Source organism: Nicotiana sylvestris, chromosome 8 (genome assembly GCF_000393655.2).
Source record: "Nicotiana sylvestris chromosome 8, ASM39365v2, whole genome shotgun sequence".
In the NCBI taxonomy this organism is placed as follows: domain Eukaryota; kingdom Viridiplantae; phylum Streptophyta; class Magnoliopsida; order Solanales; family Solanaceae; genus Nicotiana; species Nicotiana sylvestris.
The window spans coordinates 52,892,620-52,914,506 of NC_091064.1; the positions used below are offsets into that span (position 1 = coordinate 52,892,620).

The 21,887-nt window shown below is 40.0% G+C and overlaps 1 protein-coding gene across 1 annotated transcript; it reads right to left on the bottom strand.

Annotated features, from left to right (window-relative positions):
* Window positions 1–11,994: 11,994 nt before the first annotated feature.
* On the bottom strand, window positions 11,995–12,597 carry LOC138875030 (uncharacterized mitochondrial protein AtMg00860-like). The gene has a single exon (XM_070153837.1). The coding sequence runs from the start codon at window positions 12,595–12,597 to the stop codon at window positions 11,995–11,997; it is 603 nt and encodes a 200-aa protein (XP_070009938.1).
* Between the last annotated feature and the right edge of the window lie 9,290 nt (window positions 12,598–21,887).

The following is a 21,887-nucleotide window of genomic DNA, read 5'->3' on the forward strand; positions in this document are numbered from 1 at the left end:
TCCTTGTTAATATAAGTGTTTAGGAGTAGTAATCAACTCAAAATACTCTAAAAACATTACCTTGGATCATAGGAGGGAAGTATGGGACGGATTCCCCTTGATAGAGGAAGCCCTACCTCAAACAAATGACTTAGAGACTCTCCATACCCGGTCTTAGGGTATTTATTGGGTTGCTAGGCATGAGACCGCGGTCAAATCACACCCGGGACATGGCGGCCGCACTCGGGATGCGCTCGGAGGCAGAAACTTTCAGTTTTCTTGCGGCTGCGCCGCGGCCGCGCCACGGGCACGCGTCTGACACAGGTCCAGTAAAATGGTCATAACATTCTGTATGCACCTCCAAATAACAAACGGTTTGATGTGTTGGAAACTTGACTCAAAGAGATTTAATTTGATAGGTTGTGCATCGTTCAAAACCTTATAAAAATGGAGATGTGCTTGTCCAAAGTGAGGTCTTGTGCGTACTCATTTACAAATTTAGTCTATTATGAAATTTTCCAACTTGGCTTAGACTTTGGCCTCTCCTTAGACCCCAAATCATTTATAAAATTACTTATATGCTTATTAATATATCCAATTGATATCCATTATATTATGAATCCTCATTTGCAGACATAAAATAAAATAATTAGCCTACCTTGGCACCACGAAATCTTAAATTACTTAGCAAAATTTTCGGGGGCTTTACATTCTCCCCCGCTTAAGATTATTCGTCCTCGAATGAGGATCAAGGTTCATTAATTAGCCATCCTTATGTAACTTCAGCTTTTTCACATAATGAAATATATCAACAACCCCGAATTTGGCTAACTACTTAAATTTCAGAAAATTTCGCTAGAGTTTCCTTTGTAACTAGGCCTATCCACTTGTCAGAGGGCCCCAAATACATATCCTACAAGCATATACGTGTTCCATAGGCATAACATAACTTGTACAACACCAACCATGGCCGCATATGCAACATATATAACCAAAATGGAATAGTTTAACATAGATCAAATCAAAAGATAAGAGTTCATAGGAACCAAATGCATAAAAGCTATTACATGGCTATTCAAACAAATGTGGGTAATTCTTTCTCATTTCTTCCTTGGATTCCCAAGTGGCTTCCCCAATCTGCTGGTTCCGCCATAACACTTTTACGGAGGCAATTTCCTTATTTCTCAATTTCCGGACTTGCATATCAAGAATGACAACTGGAATTTCTTCATAAGATAGTTCTTCATTGACCTCAATAGCTTCAATTGGCGTAATAACGGACGGATCTCCCACTACCTTCTACAACATAGACAGATGGAAGACCGAATGTACCAACGAAATCTCAAGTGGCAGCTCGAGCTTGTATGCCACTTGACCAAACCTCTGAATGATTTTGTACGGTCCGACATACCTCAGACTTAATTTTCCTTTCTTCCCGAATTGCATGATGCCCTTCCTGGGGGGAACCTTCAAAAATAACCAATCATCTTCTTTGAACTCCAAATCTCTGCGAGAATGTCCGAATAAGACTTTTGGAGACTCTGAGCAGTTTTCAACCTCTCCTTAATAATCTTGACTTTCTCCGTGGCCTGATACACGAGGTTCGGCTATATCAATTCTGCTTCTTAAACCTCGAACCACCCCATGAGATACCTACATCTCCTTCCATAGAGTGCCTCAAATGGTGCCATCTAGATACTAGCATGGAAGCTGTTGTCGTAAGCAAATTTGATGAGTGGAAAATGGTCATCCCAACTACCTTTGAAATCAAGAGTACAAGCACGCAACATGTCCTCAAGCATCTGAATAGTCCGCTCTACTTGCCCGTTGATTTGAGGATAGAAAGCTTTGCTGAGATTTACCTGCATGCCCAAGCCCTGCTGAAATTTCTTCCAAAAGTTGGCTGTGAATTGAGTCCCTCGATTTGAAATGATTGAGACTGGAGTTCCATGAAACCTGACTATTTCTTTGATATACAATTGGGCATATTGTTCCACTATGTCGGTAGATTTAACTGGCAAGAAGTGTGCTGATTTTGTGAGTGGATCCACGATCACCTCAAATGAGTCGAACTCGCGCGGAGTGTGTGACAACCCTACCATAAAATACATGTTTATCATCTCCCATTTACACATTGGAATTATAATGCTTTGAGCCAATCCACCAGGTCTTTGATGTTCGGTCTTCACTTGCTGACAGTTTAGACATCTAGCCACAAAGTCCGCCACATCCCTTTTCATGTCATTCCACCAATAAACTTCCCTGGGATCATGATACATTTTTGTAGAACCTAGGTGTATGAAATACCTAGAAGTGTGAGCTTCTGCCATGATCTTTTCCCAAGGACCATCAATATCCGAAACACAAAGGCGGCCTTGGTACCGTAGGGTACCATCATCCATGCCAAGGAAAAAAGCTGTGGTCTTGTGTTTATGAATCCCCTATTTCAGTTGCGCTAGCAATGGATCGTTGAATTGTTTTCTTTGACCTCTGCTACAAACAACGATTCAGCCCTATTATGCATAATTACTCCCCCTTCACTAGAGTCCGCAAGACGAACTCCTAGACTAGCCAACTGGTGAACTTCCCTGGCCAACGGCCTTTGATATGCCTTCAAGTGAGCCAAACATCCCATAGATTTCCGGCTAAGAGCATCCACCACAACATTGGCCTTTCCTGGGGTGATAGAGAATATCGATATCATAGTCCTTGAGCAACTCGAGCCATCATCTCTGTCTCAAATTCAACTCATTTTGTTTGAAAATATTTTGAAGGCTCTTGTGGTGCATAAATATATCCACGTGGACCCCATACAAATAATGTTTCCAAATATTTAGTGCAAACACCACTGCCGCAAGCTCTAAGTCATGTGATGCATAGTTCTTTCCATGAATGTTGAGTTGCATCATCATCCACATTACCACTACTTCCTTAAGCGGAGTCTGATCACGTCCCGATTGGCTAAGCTGTCTTACCAAGACATTACTCTTATTTTATTCTCACTTTTAAGTTTCAATTATCAATACAGTACCACCATGTGTGTGTAATATGGTGCCCGATCATGGCCTGATCGGCTAAGTCGTCTTACCAAAACGTTACCCTTTTTCGTTAATCATCTCACTTCAATCTTTGGATTCACATGAATTAGTTTCTTGCCACTTGGGGCCACAATTACCACATTCCATAACTCACATTTCATATTATTCATATTTTCAACATTTATCTTGCCATTTAGGATCATAGGCACATACAAAAGCAATTTAAGTTATAAACACAATGAGAAATTCATCCAGTTCGGCATATTAATCACAATGTAATCTTGACTTGACATTTAGGCATTTATCACATAGCTCATGTTTTTCCACACATCCTTAATTTACAAAGAATAAAACACTAAACACATGGAGAAGCATCTTCCACATACATTTTCACACCATCAATTTATTTTACATAACAAATAACACATCAATCGAATTCCGGTCTTACAACATTTGCACGGGCACTATGGATGCTCAATTTCTAAAAGGAGGGGTTTTTAGCCATACATACCTTTTTTAAGATTTACTTAAGTTACTACGACGTTTTGGAAATTCTAGCAATCCCAATGTACTTGAGACATAACAAATTTGAACATAAATTAGGAAGGTATTCCTGGTTTCACCTCATTTGAGCATTTTATTGAATACTAGTTGAGCATCTTGATTTCAAATCTCTTTTACAAGATTTACTTCATTCCCCAATCTAATCTTTACTTATTTATGTTCAACAATCTTCCCACAAACCTAATTTGTACTTGCATGTATACATAATACTATTACACCCAATAATTATACCTCAATAACCCATCTCACAATCTCTACAACACCAATAAAACCTAGGTTAGGCACCTATGGATTCCAATCACCATCCCATGAGTTCTAACGTATATATCATACATAAATAATCACCATACAATAGTTAGAGATGATATACATACCTCTTGTAGTAAGAATCTTGAGAATCCTCACTTGTAGTATTTTTGAACAATTGAGGGGTTTGAATGGGAATCTATGGATTTTCAAGATCAATCTTTGTTAATATAAGTGTTTAGGAATAGTAATCAACTCAAAATACTCCAAAAACATTACCTTGGATCATAGGAGGGAAGTATGGGATGGATTCCCCTTGATAGAGCAAGCCCTAGCTCAAAAAATGACATAGAGACTCTCCATACCCGGTCTTGGGTATTTATAGGGGTGCTAGGCGCGCGACCGCAGTCAAGCCGCGCTTGGGATGCAGTGGCCGTGCTCGAGATGTGGTGGTCGTGCTCGGGCTGCGCTCGGAGGTAGAAACTTTCAGTTTTCCCGCGGTCGCGCCACAAACATGCGTCTGACACAAGTCTGGTAAAATGGTCAAAACATTCTGTATACACCACCAAATGACAAACGGTTTGATGCATTGTATACTACACTCAAAGAGCTTTAATTTGATAGGTTTGTGCGTTGCACAACATCCTATATAAATGGAGATATGCTTGTCCAAAGGGAGGTCTTATGCGTACTCATTTACAACTTTAGTCTATTATGAAATTTTCCAACTTAGCTTAGACTTTGGCCTCTACTTAGACCCCAAATCACTTATAATATGACTAATACGCTTATTAATATATCCAATTGATATCCATTATATCATGGATCCTTAGTTGCAAACATAATATAAAATAATTAGGCTGCCTTGGCACCACGAAATCTTAAATTACTTAGCAAAATTTTTGGGGCTTTACACCTCGGTTCATTGGGCCTTCTGAGGTGCTTCGGAGGATTGGGGAGGTGGCTTATGAGTATGCTTTTCCACCTAGCTTGTCGAGTGTGCATCCGGTATTTCATGTTTCTATGCTCCGTAATTATATGGGCGATTTGTCTCAAGTTTTGGATTTTAGCACGGTTCAGTTAGATGGTGATTTGACTCATGATGTGGAGCCAGTGGCTATTATGGAGCGGCAGGTTTGAAAGTTAAGATCAAAGGATATAGCTTCAGTGAAAGTGCAGTGGAGAGGCCTGCCCGTGGAGGAGGCTACCTGAGAGACTGAGTGAGAGATGCGGAGCAGGTATCCTTACTTATTCGAGGCTTCAAGTATGTTTCTTGACTCATTCGAGGACGAACGTTTGTTTAAGAGGGGGAGGATGTAATGACCCGGCCGGTCATTTCATGTGTTACTGCTCTATTTCCCCCATTTCTACTTCTTTATATGTTGTTCAACTGTAGTTTATAGCATCGTGTTGGTTAGTTTGGGTTCGGAGTGGTGTTGTAAAGAAATGAGACAGTTGGTCTCTAAAGTTGGCCTTTTAGTGGAAAAAGTCAACTGGAAGCTGACTCGTAAGTAAACGATCCCAGAATTTGGTTTTTATGATTTAGATAGCTTCGGGAGGTAATTTGGGACTTAGGAGCGTGATCGTAATAGGTTTTGGAGGTTCGGGGTAGATTAAGGCTTCAATTGGCGAAATTGGAATTTTGGCATTTTTTGGTTGATTGGGGAGATTTTGATATAGGGGTCGGAATGGAATTCCGAAAACTGAATAGGTCTGTTTTTTCATTTGGGATGTGTGTACAAAAATGCAGGTCATTCGGACGAGGTTTAATAGACTTTTTGATCGAATGCGAAATTTGGAAGTTTTGGAATTTCTTAGGCTTGAATCCGATGATGATTTGGTGTTGTTTTTAGCGTTCCGAAGGTTGGAACAGGTTTGAATGATGTTATGGGATATGTTGGCATGTTTGGTTAAGGGCCCGAGGGCCTCGGGTGAGTTTCAGGTGTTTAAATGGATCAAATTTTTGTTTTGAATGTTGCAGATTTTCCGTCAGTTCTGTTGCAGACATTTTGTTCTTCGCGATCGCGTAGAAGGGTTCACGATCACGTAGGCTTATTTGGGGGCAGATTTAAAGTTTCTCTATGGGATCGCAAAGGTAGGGTCGTGATCTCGTATGTGTATGAAGTTGTGTATCGCGAACGCATGGTCAGAGTCGTGTTCATGTAGGAGAAATTGATCTTAAGAGGGGCTGAGGTGATTGCTCTACGCGACCGCGTGAGGCATGTTGCGATCGCGTGGGTCTGTATGTATAGCTTCGCAATCACATGGAATTTATTGCGATCACGTAAGGTTAAATGAGGTTAGTCAGTTTTTGTGCTTCGCGATCGCGAGGCATTTTCCGCGATCGTGATTAAGCAATTAATGTATGGGCAGAATGATTAAATAGCCATCTTAGCGAATTTTAGGCCATTGCTCACCATTGTTGGCCGGATTTGGAGCTTTTTGAGAGGTATTGAAGAGGGAATCGAAGGGAAACACTTGGAGGTAAGATTTTTGAACCCAATACTTGATCCTATGTTGATTGCTACCTAATTAGACTTGAAATTTGTGGAATTTAAAGCCTGAAATTAAGGAATTAGGGCTTGGAATTGGAGACTTTGATTTAAGGATTTGAGGGGTCATTTGTGGTCAGATTTTGATGTATTTGGTATGTATGAACTCGTGAGAGTGTAAGGATTCTAGTTTTGTAATATTAATCGGAATTCGTGACATGGGCTTGGGGGTCAGGTTTGGCCAATTTTGGGATGTTTTGTGTAAATTGGTTATTTTCGATGGGCTTTGTTCCCTTACCATATTTTGATGGTATGGTACTCATTTTGCTTAGATTTGCAACATCCGAAGGCCGAGTCGAGAGGCAAAGGAATCGTGGGCTAGAGTTTGGACTGGATTGAGGTAAGTAATGATTGTAAATGTTGTCCTGAGGGTATGAAACCCTGAATTTTACATCGTTGTGCTACTTTGAGGTGGCACACACGCAAGATGACAAGCGTTGGGTCGTTCACCATTAGGGATTATGACTTAGTCCGTCACATATGACTGTTAAGTCGTGCATTTAATTTAAAACTGTTTGATATCATTTTCTTCTGGAAAGTATTACCATGTTTTGGGATGAAGGCCATATTTGGGCCTCGTGCCAACTATTTTGGACCTTAGGGAATTTTTACTGCTATACCTCACTATTTTGACTTCATATTTGTACTCAGTCATGATGTATTCTATTGTTTTTCATAACTCAGCCATATTTACTCCGTTTTTGATATTTTAAATGATATTTTGGTTTGAGCATCATGTTTTACTGTTGTCCGAGTGGCTTGAGAGATTTTTGACTGAGTGAGGTCGATGGCCTGTGTTGTGAGGTTATTATGGGATCGGGCTACGCACCACAATAGTTTGTTACTGATTCATGATTTTGTGGATAAGGGCTTGATTTGTTATGCCACAAGGTGGCTTGTTATGAGGCCGAGGGCCTGTTTGATTATGCCGCGAGATGACTTATTATAGCGCTTGGGCTGTAGGAGCCCCTCAGGAGTCTAAACATCCCTAGTGAGCGCGGGCACCCAGTGTGAGATGTGATATTGCCCGAGGGGCTGTTGTTGTTTCATGTTATTGCCCGATGGGCTGATTACGAGTGATTGTGAGGTAGCCAGAGGGGCTAGTTCTGTTGCTATTTTTGCCCGAGGGGCTGTTTATGCTTCTATCCTTTTTATCATTGTTTTCATCACTCATTCGAAACTATTAAAAGATGTTTTAAAAAGGATTTAATGAACTGAAAGGTTTTAACGAGTTTTACTGCTTTACTACATTGTTCTGGACTTATACTATTTTGCTATAGCGTTATGCTGTTGTTTACGTGTTTTCTTATTGCTCAGCTTCCTTTACTTTTGTTACTTACAAAGTTGGCGTTTTCACATTTCTCCCTACACTGTGTGCAGATCCAGGAGTCTCGGGTCGCGATAGCTAGTGCCGATCAGCCTTCTTAGTAGGTCTCCAGAGTTGACTATGTAGCTGTTTGGCGTTCGCAGCCCAATGTTTCTCCTTCCTATCTTATTCAACACTATATTAGCATTTGTTTCAGAATATGTTGTCTTTTTCTTATTCCTAGATGAGTTGTAGTTACTCATAACTAGTGACACCCGATGTCGGGCTGTGTTGTGTTTCTACACTGTTCATTTTACTTATACTATGGGATTTTAGCTAATTACTGGCTTTAAATAACTTATTATGGATTTCTGGTTGGTGTTGGGGTTTGTGTTGGTTGGCCTAGTGTCACGATAGGCACCATCCTGGCAGGGTCAGTTTTAGGGTCGTGACAATTAAATAAGTAAGAAATACAACGCCAATAATGAAATAGGAGGCAAGAAGTAAATGACCCTTTAACAATGTAACAATTAAAAGTCCCCAAATATCACATGCAAATCTCAACAAGTAAGGCCAATATGTATTTATAAATTCTCAAGTCATGGGAGATATATCAAGTATAATCGGACTCCGAGTAACAACACACCCGAGTTATGCCGAGGTCGTACAACCTGATACATAATAATCGTGTACATACAATACTAAGGTCGTACGGCCCAATCCATGGATGCATCCCATAATATATGTAAATATTGCCGAGGTGTTTGGTCCGATCTACATGAATCAGGAAACTCTTCGGATTACGAATTATGTCTCAACAACTCCAACATAAGCCCATGAAAGAATATACATTTCCATCAATAATTAAACATTCCGCCAATCTCTATTTAATGACGTTAGATTTAACATAATCTTTAACTAAATTTTACTTATTAATACATTAAACTAGCAAGTTCAGTTCACATAATACAAGTAATAGCATAATAAAGTCCTATGTCTACTCGGACATAACATGAATTTTAGCTACGCATGGACTCTCGTCACTCCGTGCGTATGTAGCATCCACAATTAGTAGAAAATAACAATTAAACACCTTTGGGGTTAATTCCCTCTTACAAGATTAGGTAAAAAATTTACCTCGTTCCCGAGTCCACTTTTCGGTCAACAAATCACTCTAAAAGCCTCAAGTCGGTGCCGAACAATCCGAAATTAGCCAAAAGTTGCACAACCTAATCAATAATTGCTCAAAAATTCATAATTTATCTATTAGAGTGATTACCTTATCCAATTTGGAAGGTTCCTAAAATTCACCCCCAGGCCCACTTTCCCGGATTCCAGAAAGTTTTGTAAATAATTGTTACCACAACCTTATGAACACAAATATACAATTTTTACCCATTTCCATAATCATTTTCGTGGTGTAATCTCATTTTTATCAAAATCTAGTTTTTTCAACAACTCCTAAAATTTCCACATTTTACATGTTAAAGTATACCCATAATCTATGTATTAAACATACATCGAATAGAAATCACTTACCTTCAGTAGCTCGGTGAAAATCACTCTCCAAAAAGTTCTAAAATCGCCAACGAATGAGAGAAAGAACAAAATGGCCAAACCCTCGATTTTTATGAAGTCACTACCCAAATGAGCATTCTTCGTGATCACGAACAAGCCCTCGCGATCACAAAGGCTAATCTAACAAACCCCGGAAATGTATTCTTTCTGATTGATAGGAGACACTCGCGAACGTGCTGTATTGAGCCGCATGTCATCGCGAACGCGTGCCTCTACTTACAAAATGTGAAAGCAACTAAGTTATCCAGGGCCATGTATTCTACGTGAATGCGATGCATCAACCGCGAATTCAAAGGCCACTACTTCCAAGCAAATACGAATAGCAGTAACGTACAGTCCCTAAATCCTTTGTCGCAAACGTGAGAGTCCTTCCGCGTTTGCGAAGAAAGATACGAAAACTAGCACATTGACAGTTTTGTACTTAGCTCCGGGCGGTCAGAAACACACTCGATCCCCCAGGACCCCGTCTTAATGCACAAAACTAAGAATCACACCTCAAAAACAAATTGAATCAACTTATGAACTTCAAAGTTCTCAACTATATCGAACATGCCGAATAATACTTAGATTACCTGGAATGACTCCAAATTTTGTGTACAAGTCATAAATCACCATATAGGACTATTCTTGGGCTCGAAATCACAAATGGACCTCGATAATACCAAAGTCTACTCCAAACCAAATTTAAAGAACTAGGAAACCTTTAATGAACCAATTTTCGATATTAAGCGCCAAAATGCTGCCGGATCACCCGAAATGCAACCCAAACACACTCCTAAGTACAAAATCATCATACAAACTTATTGGAACCATCAAATCCAGAACCGACATCATTTACTAAAATTTTGACTTAAGTCAAACTTGGCCCTCCTAGGCCACTATTAAGGTACTAAGTGTTGTGATTTCAACTCGAACCCTTCCAAAACTAAACCAGCCATCCCCACGAGTCATAAAACAGTAAAATCACATACACAGAGTCTTAATTTGAGGAACAGAGACCTAGAAGAAAAATGACTGGTCGGGTCATTGAATTCTCCACATGTTAAGCAAACGTTCATCCTGGAACGGGTCTAAAATCATACCTGGATTGCTGATAAGTATGGATATCTGCTCCTTATATCCTCCTCGGCCTCCCAAGTCGCCTCCTCAACTGGTTGACCCTTCCACTGGATCTTTATCGCATAAATCTTCTTGGACCTTAACTGGCGAACCTGCCTATCAACAATAGGATCTTTACCCTCCTCATAACCCAAGCTCTCATCTTATTGAATTGTATTGTAGTCTAACACACAAAAGATCAGATGAACTCCCGATAGACTGGAAGGAAAATCAAGCTCATAAGAAACGTCCCCAACTTGCCTCAATATCTCAAATTAAGCAATAAACATTAGGCTCAGCTTTCCCTTCTTCTCAAGCCTCATGATACCTTTCATCTGCGAGATTTTCAAGAGAACCTTCTTACCCACCATAAATTATAATCATGCGACCTTTTGATCTGTGTACTCTTCTATCTAGACTGTACTGTGCGAAGCCGCTCCTCAATCAACTTTACCCTCTACAAGACATCCTTCTCTAAATCAGCGCCATATAACCTAGTCTTGCTGGGCTCAAACCATCTGATGGGCGAATGACATCATTGACCATAAAAAGCCTCAAATGGAGCCATGTCGATGCTGGACTGATAAGTGTTGATAAGCAAACTCGGCCAAATCCAAGAATCGATCCCACTTCCCTTCGAAGTCAATCACACACGCTATGAGCATATCCACCAGAATCTGAATTGTCCAGTTCGACTGTACATCGATCTGCGAATAAAAGGCTTTGCTCAGCTCTACCCGGATACCCAACTGCTTTGTACTGTTCTGCAGAAATGCGAAATGAACTGAAGGCTACTATATGAAATGGTGGAAACAGGCACACCATGCAACTGAACAATCTCCTGATGTTCTGAGCCAATCTCTCTGAAAAGTACGTAGTCACAACCGGAATAAAGTGTGTTGACTTGGCCAGCCTATCGACAATTACCAAAACAATATTAAACTTCCTTAATGTATGCGCCAACCCAACTACAAAGACCATAATTATCCACTCTCATTTCTACTCCGATATAACCATTTCCTGGAATAGGCGACCTAACCTCTGATGCTTATACTTAAACTGCTGGCAATTTAGGCACCTCGCTACATACTAAACTATCTCCTTCTTCATAAGAGGCCACCAATAATGCTGCCTCAAGTTACGGTACATCTTTGTAGTACTTGGAAGAATAGAATACCGAGAACTATAGGCGTCCTCTAGAATATTCTCCCTCAAGACATCAACATTGGAAACACGTAGGCGACCATGGATCGCAAAACACCATCCTCACCAATAGTAACATGGTTGGTACCACCCCGTAGTACCATTTCTCTAAGAACCAAAAAGTGCGGATCATTCTACTAACGAGCCTTGATACATTCAAATACTGAAAACTAGGCCACAACATATGCAAAAACTCGATTGGGCTCTGGAATATCAAACCTCATGAGTCTGTTAGCTAAGAACTGCATGTCTAGAGCTAATGGCCTCTCCTTTGCTGAAATAAATGCCAAACTACCCATACTCTCGGCCTTTTTGCTCAAGGTATCCGCAACCACATTCATCTTGCCCGGATGGCAATATCATAGTACTTCAGTAACTCAAGCTACATGCACTTCCTCAAATTAAGATCCCTCTGCTTAAACAAATGTTGCTAGCTACGATGATCAGTGTAAACCTCACAGGACACCCCATAACAATAATGCCTCCAAATCTTAAGAGCATGAACTATCGCGGCCAATTCCAAATCATACACGGGGTAATTCTTCTCGTGGGGCTTCAACTGACATGAAGCATATACAATAATTCGCCCCTCTAGTATCAATACACAACCAAGGCCAACAAGTGAAGCGTCACAATACACATTGTACATCTCTAAGCCGGGATGTAACACTAACACCGGTGTTGTAGTCAATGCTGTCTTGAGCTTCTCAAAGCTCACCTCACAATCATCGGACCATTGGAATAGAGCACCCTTCTGGGTCAATCTAGTCAAAGGGGTTGCAATAGATGACAAGCCCTCCACGAACTGACGATAATAACGCGCTAACCCCAAGAAACGTTTGATCTCAGACGTTGTGGCAGGACGGGGCCAACTCTTAATTGCCTCGATGTTCCTAGGATCCACCTTAATACCCTCACCTGATACAACATGCTCCAAGAATGCCACATAATCTAACAAGAACTCGAACTTGGAGAACCTACCATATAGCTTCTGTTCCCACAAGGTTTGAAGCACAACTCTCAAATGCTGCATGTGCTTCTCTATACTATGTGAGTTGAATAATATGTCATTAAAGAAGATAATGACAAATGATTTAAGATATTACCTAAATACTCGGTTCATCAAATCCATAAACAATGTCGGGGCACTGATCAAGATGAAAGATAACTAGAAACTCATAGCGGCCATATCTAGTATAGAAACCCGTCTTCGGAACATCCAAAGCACGAATCTTCAGTTGATGATACCCAGATCTCAAGTCAATCTTAGAGAACACCCTGTCACTCTACAACTGGTCAAACAAATAATTAATATGCGACAATGGGTACTTATTCTTAATGGTAACTTTATTCAACTGACGGTAATTAATGCACATCCGCATACTCCCATCCTTCTTTTTCACAAAAAACTCCAGTGCACCCCAAGGCGACACACTCGACCTAACGAACCCCTTCGCTAGCAACTCCCCATGTTGTTCTTTCAACTCTTTTAGAGCCATGTGGTATGGTGGAATAGAGATAGGTTGGGTACCTAGCACCAAATCAATACTGAAATTGATACCACAATCTTGTGGGCGTGCCTCATTAATAAGAAGGAAACACATTAGAGAAATTCCGCACCACAGTTACTGAATCAATCATGGGAGTCTCTGCAGTATCTTGAACATAAGCTAGATAAGCCAAGAAACCCTTTTGGACAAAGTGTTGAGCCTTCAAGAAAGAGATAAATCGACTAGATGCATTGATAGATGAACACATCCACTCTAATATAGGCAACACTGGCATCGCCAAGGTAACAATCTTAGAATGGCAATCAAAAAAGACATGATACGATGATAACTAATCCATGCCTAGGATGACCTCAAAGTCAGTCATGTCGAGCAACAAAAGATCCTCTCTAGTCTTATAACCAGAGAAAGTCATAATATAGGATCGATAAACTCGATCCATAACAAAAGAGTCGCCCACAAGCATGGACACATACAAAGGAGCACCCAAGGACTCACAAGAGACATTGAAATAATGAGAAAATAGAGAGAAAACGTATGAATATATAGGCCCTGGATCAAATAGTACTAAAGCATCCCTACCGCAAAAAAACAAATAATACCTCTGATCATGATATTTGAGGCTACTACATCTGATCTGGACGACAAAGCATAAAATCTAGGTTGAGCTCTACTTGACTAGCCTACACCCCTAGGGCAACCCCTACCCTCCTGCTATCTACCTCTAGCAGGTCGGATGATGGGCTGATGAACTTGTTGCACTGCCTTCTTTCAAAACCTAGGAAAGATCTCCTTATCTGATCTAGCTCCCCCAGTCTTAGCAACCTCTTGGTGTAGAAGATGATTGACCTTGAGTCTGGCCTGGGGACCTGAATACCCGCTGAAAGCAACCTCTTGGTGGACGATAGGAGCTCTCTTCAAAGGAACTGAAATAGGGCCATACTAGTGCAGCCCGAGAAGGCGGTGGTGCTGAATAAGTGGGTGTGCTAGATTGACCCCTCATGAACTGACCTCTGCCCCCAGATGGGGTGCTGCAAAATCCCTTAGAATGTGAAGTCCTCTTTTCCCTCATCATACACAATCGGCCGTGGTTTTGGATACCCTTAATATACCAAGCTATATCTACAGCCTGGTTGTAAGGAGTACCCATCTCAATCTCTCGGGTCATAGTAGCCTGAATGCCATAATGAAAGCTTGAAATAAACCTCCACACTCTCTCTTCATCGTTGGGGAGTATCATATGGGCATGGCAAGACAATTAATAAAATCTCGCCTAATAATAGGTCACATACATCTAACACTGCTGGAGCTCATCGAACTGACCTCGTCGCTCTTCCCTACGAGAGGGTGTAATATATCTCTCTAGAAAGAGACATGTGAACTTTTCGCAAGCGAAGGGAGGCGAACCCACTGGTGTGCTAAGAATATAGCACTGCTACCATTTACGAACCCTTCCCTCCAACTGAAATATGGTGAAGTCCACCCTGTTGGACTCGAATACTCTCATGTCATGCAGCATGTTTCTGCAACGGTCAATAAAATCCTAGTGATCATCATGTCGCTCACCGCCAAAGGCAGGAGGATGCAGTCTGGTCCATCTATCCAACAACTTATGTGGCTCGATGGTTGCATATGGTCTAGGCTTCGGTATAGCCGCTGCAACTAGCTTGGCTCCGCCCATAGTTAATGCACCCGAGGTCTAATATGTGGCAGCACCGTGCTGTGTAGCCTGAGCAGTAGCCAACATCATAGAATCAAGAACTGCAACATACGACCCATGACCTCCTGAAACCCTAGTGCAGACATAAAATCTGTCGGGGCCGACCTAGCCGCAGACACCTTACCATGATCCTCAATGATGGAATCCTCCACTTGATCCGCTTTTGGTATGACGGGAGCAACTCTAGGATGCTCTCGTCCTTTAGCAGGAGTTGGAGCCCTCCCCCAGCCTGTGTCTTGGCCTCTAGTAATAGGGGAGCAACTCATCCACCACTAGGGACATCTTCCGCACGCGTTCATTCTCCCCATCTATGAGAGAATAAGAGAATGATACTTAGAACAACATCAAATTCACAATAGGAGATGAGGAAAGAGATCTTTCTTAACACCCTATAGCCTCTCGAAAATAAGTACACATGTCTCCGCAACGATCCGCAAGACTCTATTAGGACCGCTAATGACTTGTTAAACCTACGTGAACCTAGTTCTCTGATACCAAGCTTCCACGACCCAATTTCCACTATAGGCCGTAAAGGCACCCAACGTCTCTGCTAGGCAGGCTAACGGTGAACGACCTATTTAATTGTTCATTGTTAATATTGTCAAAGTCTTTGATTTTAATTTAATTCAGAAACAAATGGCAAGGGAATATAGTGATATGAAGCATGAAATAAACATGAGAGTAACATGGTGAATTTTATAATCGAAACCATGAGTCTCTTCTTGAACTTTCCAAAATCCAGTGTCACAAGTGCACGTCCTAAGAACTACTGCCCGAAAAAAAATGGACAGAAATGATAAACATAACAAGAGAAGGATCTGAGTGCTACAGAATGGAGCATAAGAAGCAGCTCACCACAAGGCCTCAGGGTAAATATGTGCCTAGACGAACTCCAGATGCACTTTCCTTAGAGACTGTACAATATGTGCAGAAGTATGGCATGAGTACGTAAATAACGTGTACCCAATAAGTATCTAGTCTAACCTCAAAGAATTAGTGACGAGGGGTCGGCATTGACACTAGTGGGCAATTTACATAATGTATAATAATATAAAATAGGCATGAACGACAACATCAGTAATGGAATAAGAGGCACAATTAAATGACCCTTTAGCAATGTAACAATTAAAAGTCCCCAAATATCACATGCTAATCTCTACAAGAAGGGCCAACATGTATTATTGGACTCCGAGTGACAACACATAAGAGTTATGCCGAGGTCATACCGCTCGAACCATAATAATCGTGTACATAGACTACCGAGCTCGTACGGTCCGATCCATGGATGCATCCCATAATATATCTAAATATTGTCGAGGCACTCGGCCCGATCCATAGGAATAGAGAAACTCTTCGGATTATGATTTATGGGTCAACAACTCCAAGGTAAGCCCGTAAAAGAATATAAATTTCCATAAAAAATTAAACATTCCACCAAATCTCTATGTAATGACGTTTGATTTAACATTATCTTTAACCAAATTTTACTTATTAATACAAGCAACAAAACTAGGAAGTTGATTTCAAATAGTGCAAGTACTAGCACAATAAAGGCCTATGTCTACACGGACATAACATGAATTTTAGCTATGCACGGACTCTTGTCACTTCGTGCGTATGTAGGACCCACAGCTATTAACAAATAACAATTAAACACCTCTTGGTTTACTTCTCTCTTACAAAGTTAGGCAAGAAATTGACCTCATTTTCAAGTCCACTTTTACGTCCACAAATCACTCTAAAAGCCTCAAGTTGGTGCCGAACAATCCGAAACTAGCCAAAGGTTGCACATCCTAATCAATAATTTCTTAAAAGTTTATAATTTAACTATTAAAGTAATTACCCAACCCAATTTGGAAGGTTTCTAAAATTTACCCTCGCCCCACGTGCACAGATTCTTGATATATTTGTAAATAATTGCTACCCACAACCTTACGAACACAATATACAATTTTTATCCAATTCTATAATCATTGTCGTTGTCTAATCTCATTTTTATCAAAATCTTATTTTTTAACAACTCATAAAATTTCCATATTTTACATGTTAAAATATACCCATAATCTATGTATTTATTTTACATTGTATAGAAATCACTTATCTTCAATAGCTAGGTGAAAACCCCTCTCCAAAAAGCTCTAAAATCGGACAACAAATGAGAGAAGAACAAAATGGCCAAACTTCTGATTTTTATGAAGTCACTACCCAGATGAGCATTCTTCGCTATCGCGAACAAACCCTCGCGATCGAGAAGGCAAAACTCAGTTGCCCAGTCCTAGGTCTTCTATGCGAACACGACGCCTGAACCACGAATGCAAAGGCCACTAGTTCCAACCCTCCGCGACTGCAGTCCTTTCTTCACGAACGTGAAGAGCAAAAATTTCCAGTCCCCAAATAATTTATCGCAAATGTACATGAGCCTCTTGGGACACCGTCTAAATTCACCAATAAGTCAATGACCATAATGCAGACATGCTCGAACCCTCAGAACACATGAAACAACAATTAAACTAATAATGGCACCTCAATACTAAATAGAATCAACTTATTAACTCCATACTTCTTAACAATGTCATAACGCGCAGAATATATATATCGGAATGACTGCAAATTTTGTGTACAAGTCATAAATCGCTATATAGAACTATTCTCAGGCTCGGAATCCCAAATAGACCTCGATAACACTAAAGTCTACTCCAACCACATTTAAAGAACTAGGAAACCTTCAATGAACCAACTTTCGACATTAAGCACTGAAACGCTCCCGGATTACCTTGAAACACGATCCGATTAGACGCCCAAGTCCAAAATTATCATACGAACCTATTGGAACCATAAAATCCTAGTTTCGAGGTCATTCACTCAAATTTTGACTCAAGTCAAACTTGTCCATCCTATTAAAGAACTAAGTGTTCCGATTTCAACCCGAACCCTTCAAAACCTAAACAAACCATCCCTGCAAGTCATAAAACAGTAAAAGCATATATAGGGTATCTTAATTAGGAGAATGTTGATCTAGAAAGCAAAAAGACCCATTGGGTCGTTACACCGACCAAGTTATAAACTATACTTTACATCCTATATATATATATACACTTAACGAACTATCTAATGCACAACATTACAAGTAACCAGCTTATAAACTAGATTCGATTCTACCTAAGTGTTGGAAAATAAAATAACATCTAGTAAACTAGCAAATACAATATTTGTCTATCATTTTACTATACTTGCATTTTGGGTACATCCGAGAACGGGAAGTACGAAGTGGGAAATTTGATAGGATTTTGTCTTTGATTTTCTCGGAGCGCAGTTTTTCAAAAGTGACTCCATATGATGGTACCTCACAAGATAAGAGAAGTGAAGTTATTAGTAAAATAATATAAAACAAAAATAAATTATATATAACACGTTTTTAAATAATTTTTGTTCGAAAATATCTTTAGAAATGTCAAGCCCCGACCTCGGGGAGTGCGACCAGTACTCAACCAAGATACCCAAGTCAAGTAAGCCTTTACAATCGCTTATATCCAAACTCACCCACAAATAAATAGAAGATGTATTTCATTAATTAGACAATGAGAGGTCATGTGAAGAACACCAGTTCATTTCAATTAGTTACGTCATTAACGAGTTTCAGAATACATACGCTTTAATAATTTGAAGAAGAACATGTGATACAAATATAACATATTTAATTTGTCTTTCCCAAAACAAGATACAATCCACGCCATGTCTGCGGAGCCTCTAATAAATATAAAAGAGTAGTATGATGGTGCCGGCATCCGGCTACACCTCAAAACACTATACATAGAAGATAGAGATACAAGAACCTGAAATGAAATGGGATTCATCAAGTCAGCTGAGGAGAAGTGTACAACTACCACTAATCAAGGTCATCTGCTTTGGAACCACTAACATCCATTAATGATGTAGCACCCCAGCAAAGGGGATGTTAGTACATATGAAATAGTACTAGCATGTAAAACTAAACACCCTCTAAATTGAATGAGCAACATTAAAATTAGAAGAAAACATGGAATCAATGAAACCTCAAGCAATATTAATGTACCAAGTTAGGATAAAAAAAGATTTCAAATACATTTTAATATTTTTAAGTTTGGAGATCTTTAGTACTGATATAGCACCGTGCTTTTAGCATGGAATTTGACCTCATCTCGACCGGCTAAGTCGTGTCACCCCGAGACATCCACCCACAACATCACCATGTTCTTGGCATTGCATCCGTTCTTGCCCGATCGGCTAAGCCGTCTCACCATAATGTCGTGTGGGTCGACGTCACCTCACATCCCGCTTGCAATTTTCTCATCCCATTTAAGGGGAATTATCTCAACACATCAATCTCATCCCATATTCAGGGAAAAATCTAATCACCTCCCACGAGGATTTTATCCCTCACTCACTCATACAATGTCACATGTAGTTTCGGGGTTAGGTTATTTCAACCTACCCTTCCTCATTGACTAAATGATACTCCCAAAATATATATTACTTAATGGATTTTCAACTTATTTTATAATCTTTCACACATATTTACATTTTATTGGCACTAGTGACCGCAATTTGTAATATCATTCTCGGCACGTACGCCGTAATTCATATTCCATACTCATCCCTATAAATTTCAAGCATCTTCATGGTTCATCAACAATAAGGGAATTTCAATTCAAGACTTTAAGTGTATATGTATGAGCAATAAGAGTCTAAATTATATTGAATTTCTCTTCCATGATTAGCCATACTAACTTTGCAGCTGAACCATGATTTAAAACACAATACCTTTAAATTACAACAACGTTCCGAAACTCCTAGCGACTTCAATCTAATTAAAGACAGGACAATATTTAACAATAATTAGGAATATTCTCGTGGGTTCGGCTCATTTGAGCATTTTATCGAGCACCAGGTGTGCATTAAGGTTTCAAGGTCCTTCTATGATGGATTCCTTTAACCAACAATCAGTCCCCACTTCAACAGGCCACCCACAAATAATCCACGATCTCCCTACAACCTTTATTAGTACATGCATAAATTAGAACTCTTATTCTCAAAGCTTCTTCCCCATTACTTATTCCCAACCGAAGTTTTGAAATTGAAGGTTAGGGCTAGAATCCTACCTCTTGGATGAAGACCTTGTGAGGTATCCTTGTGAATTCTTCAAGACTTGGGCGAAAATTGATGAACAAATGGCTTAGGAATTCTTTTTCTCACTCTAGACCACTTTCCTCTCTCTAAAATATTAGTTTGAACCTTTTAAAATGACCCATAAGGTTGTTTAATAAAAATGGAATCGGGTTAAAAAACCAAAAAAAAGGACCCTCTGAACACAGCTCTACGGTCGCAGAGTGGACCGCATAATAGATATGTGGTCCGCAAAATGGGCCTCAAAAGTGATGCTAAAAATTGGGCTGCCCTGGTTCGGTCTTCGATCAGGTTTGCGGTCCACAGACCAGTTCTGCGGCCACAAAATGCACCGCAGAATCCCTCTTCAAATGTCATCATGCCAATATTGTGAAGTAAGTGCGGCCGGCAAAATGGTCATGCTGTCACATAGTTGACCGCAAAACGACCTCCATAATTGGCAACTTTTTTTATTCACTCCGCAACGGATCCACGGTTCGCGGGGTAGTTCTATGATCGCATAATGGACCGCAAAAATGCCCTATTGTGCAACAATTTTTCTTCAATGCCTCAACACACTATTCAACCCAAAAGGTCTGTAGACGAAACCCCAAGTTCTAGGTGAATTTTTTTTATGGGGCCTTACAGGAAAAAATATTTTGAAAAATGGTTTTCGAATATGTTTTAGGAAAATAGTTTTAAGTGGCTAAGAATTTCAAGAATATTGCAGTAATTTAAAAATCTAGAGCTGATGTAGTTGGCTAAACTCCTCTTTTAGAATTGAACCCCACCATGTCCATGTAAGTCCCGAGTTTCTCATTATAAATTTATCATTCCGAATAAGACTTGTGTCAAAAGATATATGTGTTCAATAAGTATTCCAAATGTTCTTGTTATGTTATGTTACTATTTGGGAATGTGTTCAAATTATGGGTTGCATATCTAATTGTTATACCTTGAAGTCGTGATTCAAATGAAAGCTATTATGCCAAATTGTTCAAGAAATCTCAATGTGCTCAAGACCCTTACTTGCTCACATGTGTACCTAAAGTCTTGGATAGAAATTCTTTCTTGTCGAAATGCGGCCAATGTGACAAGAGTGATATTACATTTTGGGCCATGAGTGCCAATAAAACAAAGAGGCGTGTAAAAGATGTTGAAATGAGTTGCAAATCCTTTAAAATGAATTAACACATTGGGAGTATCGTTAGTCACTGAGGAAGGGTAGGTTGAAATAGCCTAACCCTGAAACTATACATGTCGATGTTGGAGTAAATTGTAATTATTCCCCTTTATTGGGATGATATGATTGATAGAAAAGGCTGATGTCGATCCACATGGCATTGTGGTAAGACGGCCTAGCCAGTCGGGTCGTGATCGGATCCCATGCCATATACATGGTGGTGATTGTGCTTGAAATTGTGATTGAGATAATAATTGAGACCGAGATAGTAATTTTATTGTGGTTGATATCTTGGGTTAGATGGCCTAGCCGATCAGGATGTGATCGGACTCTGTGAAAAATACACGGTGGTATATCTATATCGGTGTTAAGATCTCCCAACCTAAATATATGGAGAATTACTTGAAAAACATGTGTTGCTCCTAACTTGTTGTTTTGGTATTATTTGAAGCTCCCATTGATTTTATGATTGTTTTTTCTTGTGTTATCACTCGTTCTATTGAGAGGGTGTTTAGCCATTCATACTAGTACTATTCCATATGTACTAACGCCTCTTTTGCCGGGGGAGCTGAATCTTTAATGGATGCAGGTGGTTCCGCAATAGGCGGCTTTGATCATTGGTAGTGGTACATCCTCTTTCCAACTGACTTGGTGAACCCCACTTCAGATCAGGATCGTATATCTTTTATATAGTGTATTATGTTTTGAGGTATAGCCGGGGCCATATTGCTGGCACTATCATCCTACTCTTTTGTATCTATTAGAGGCTC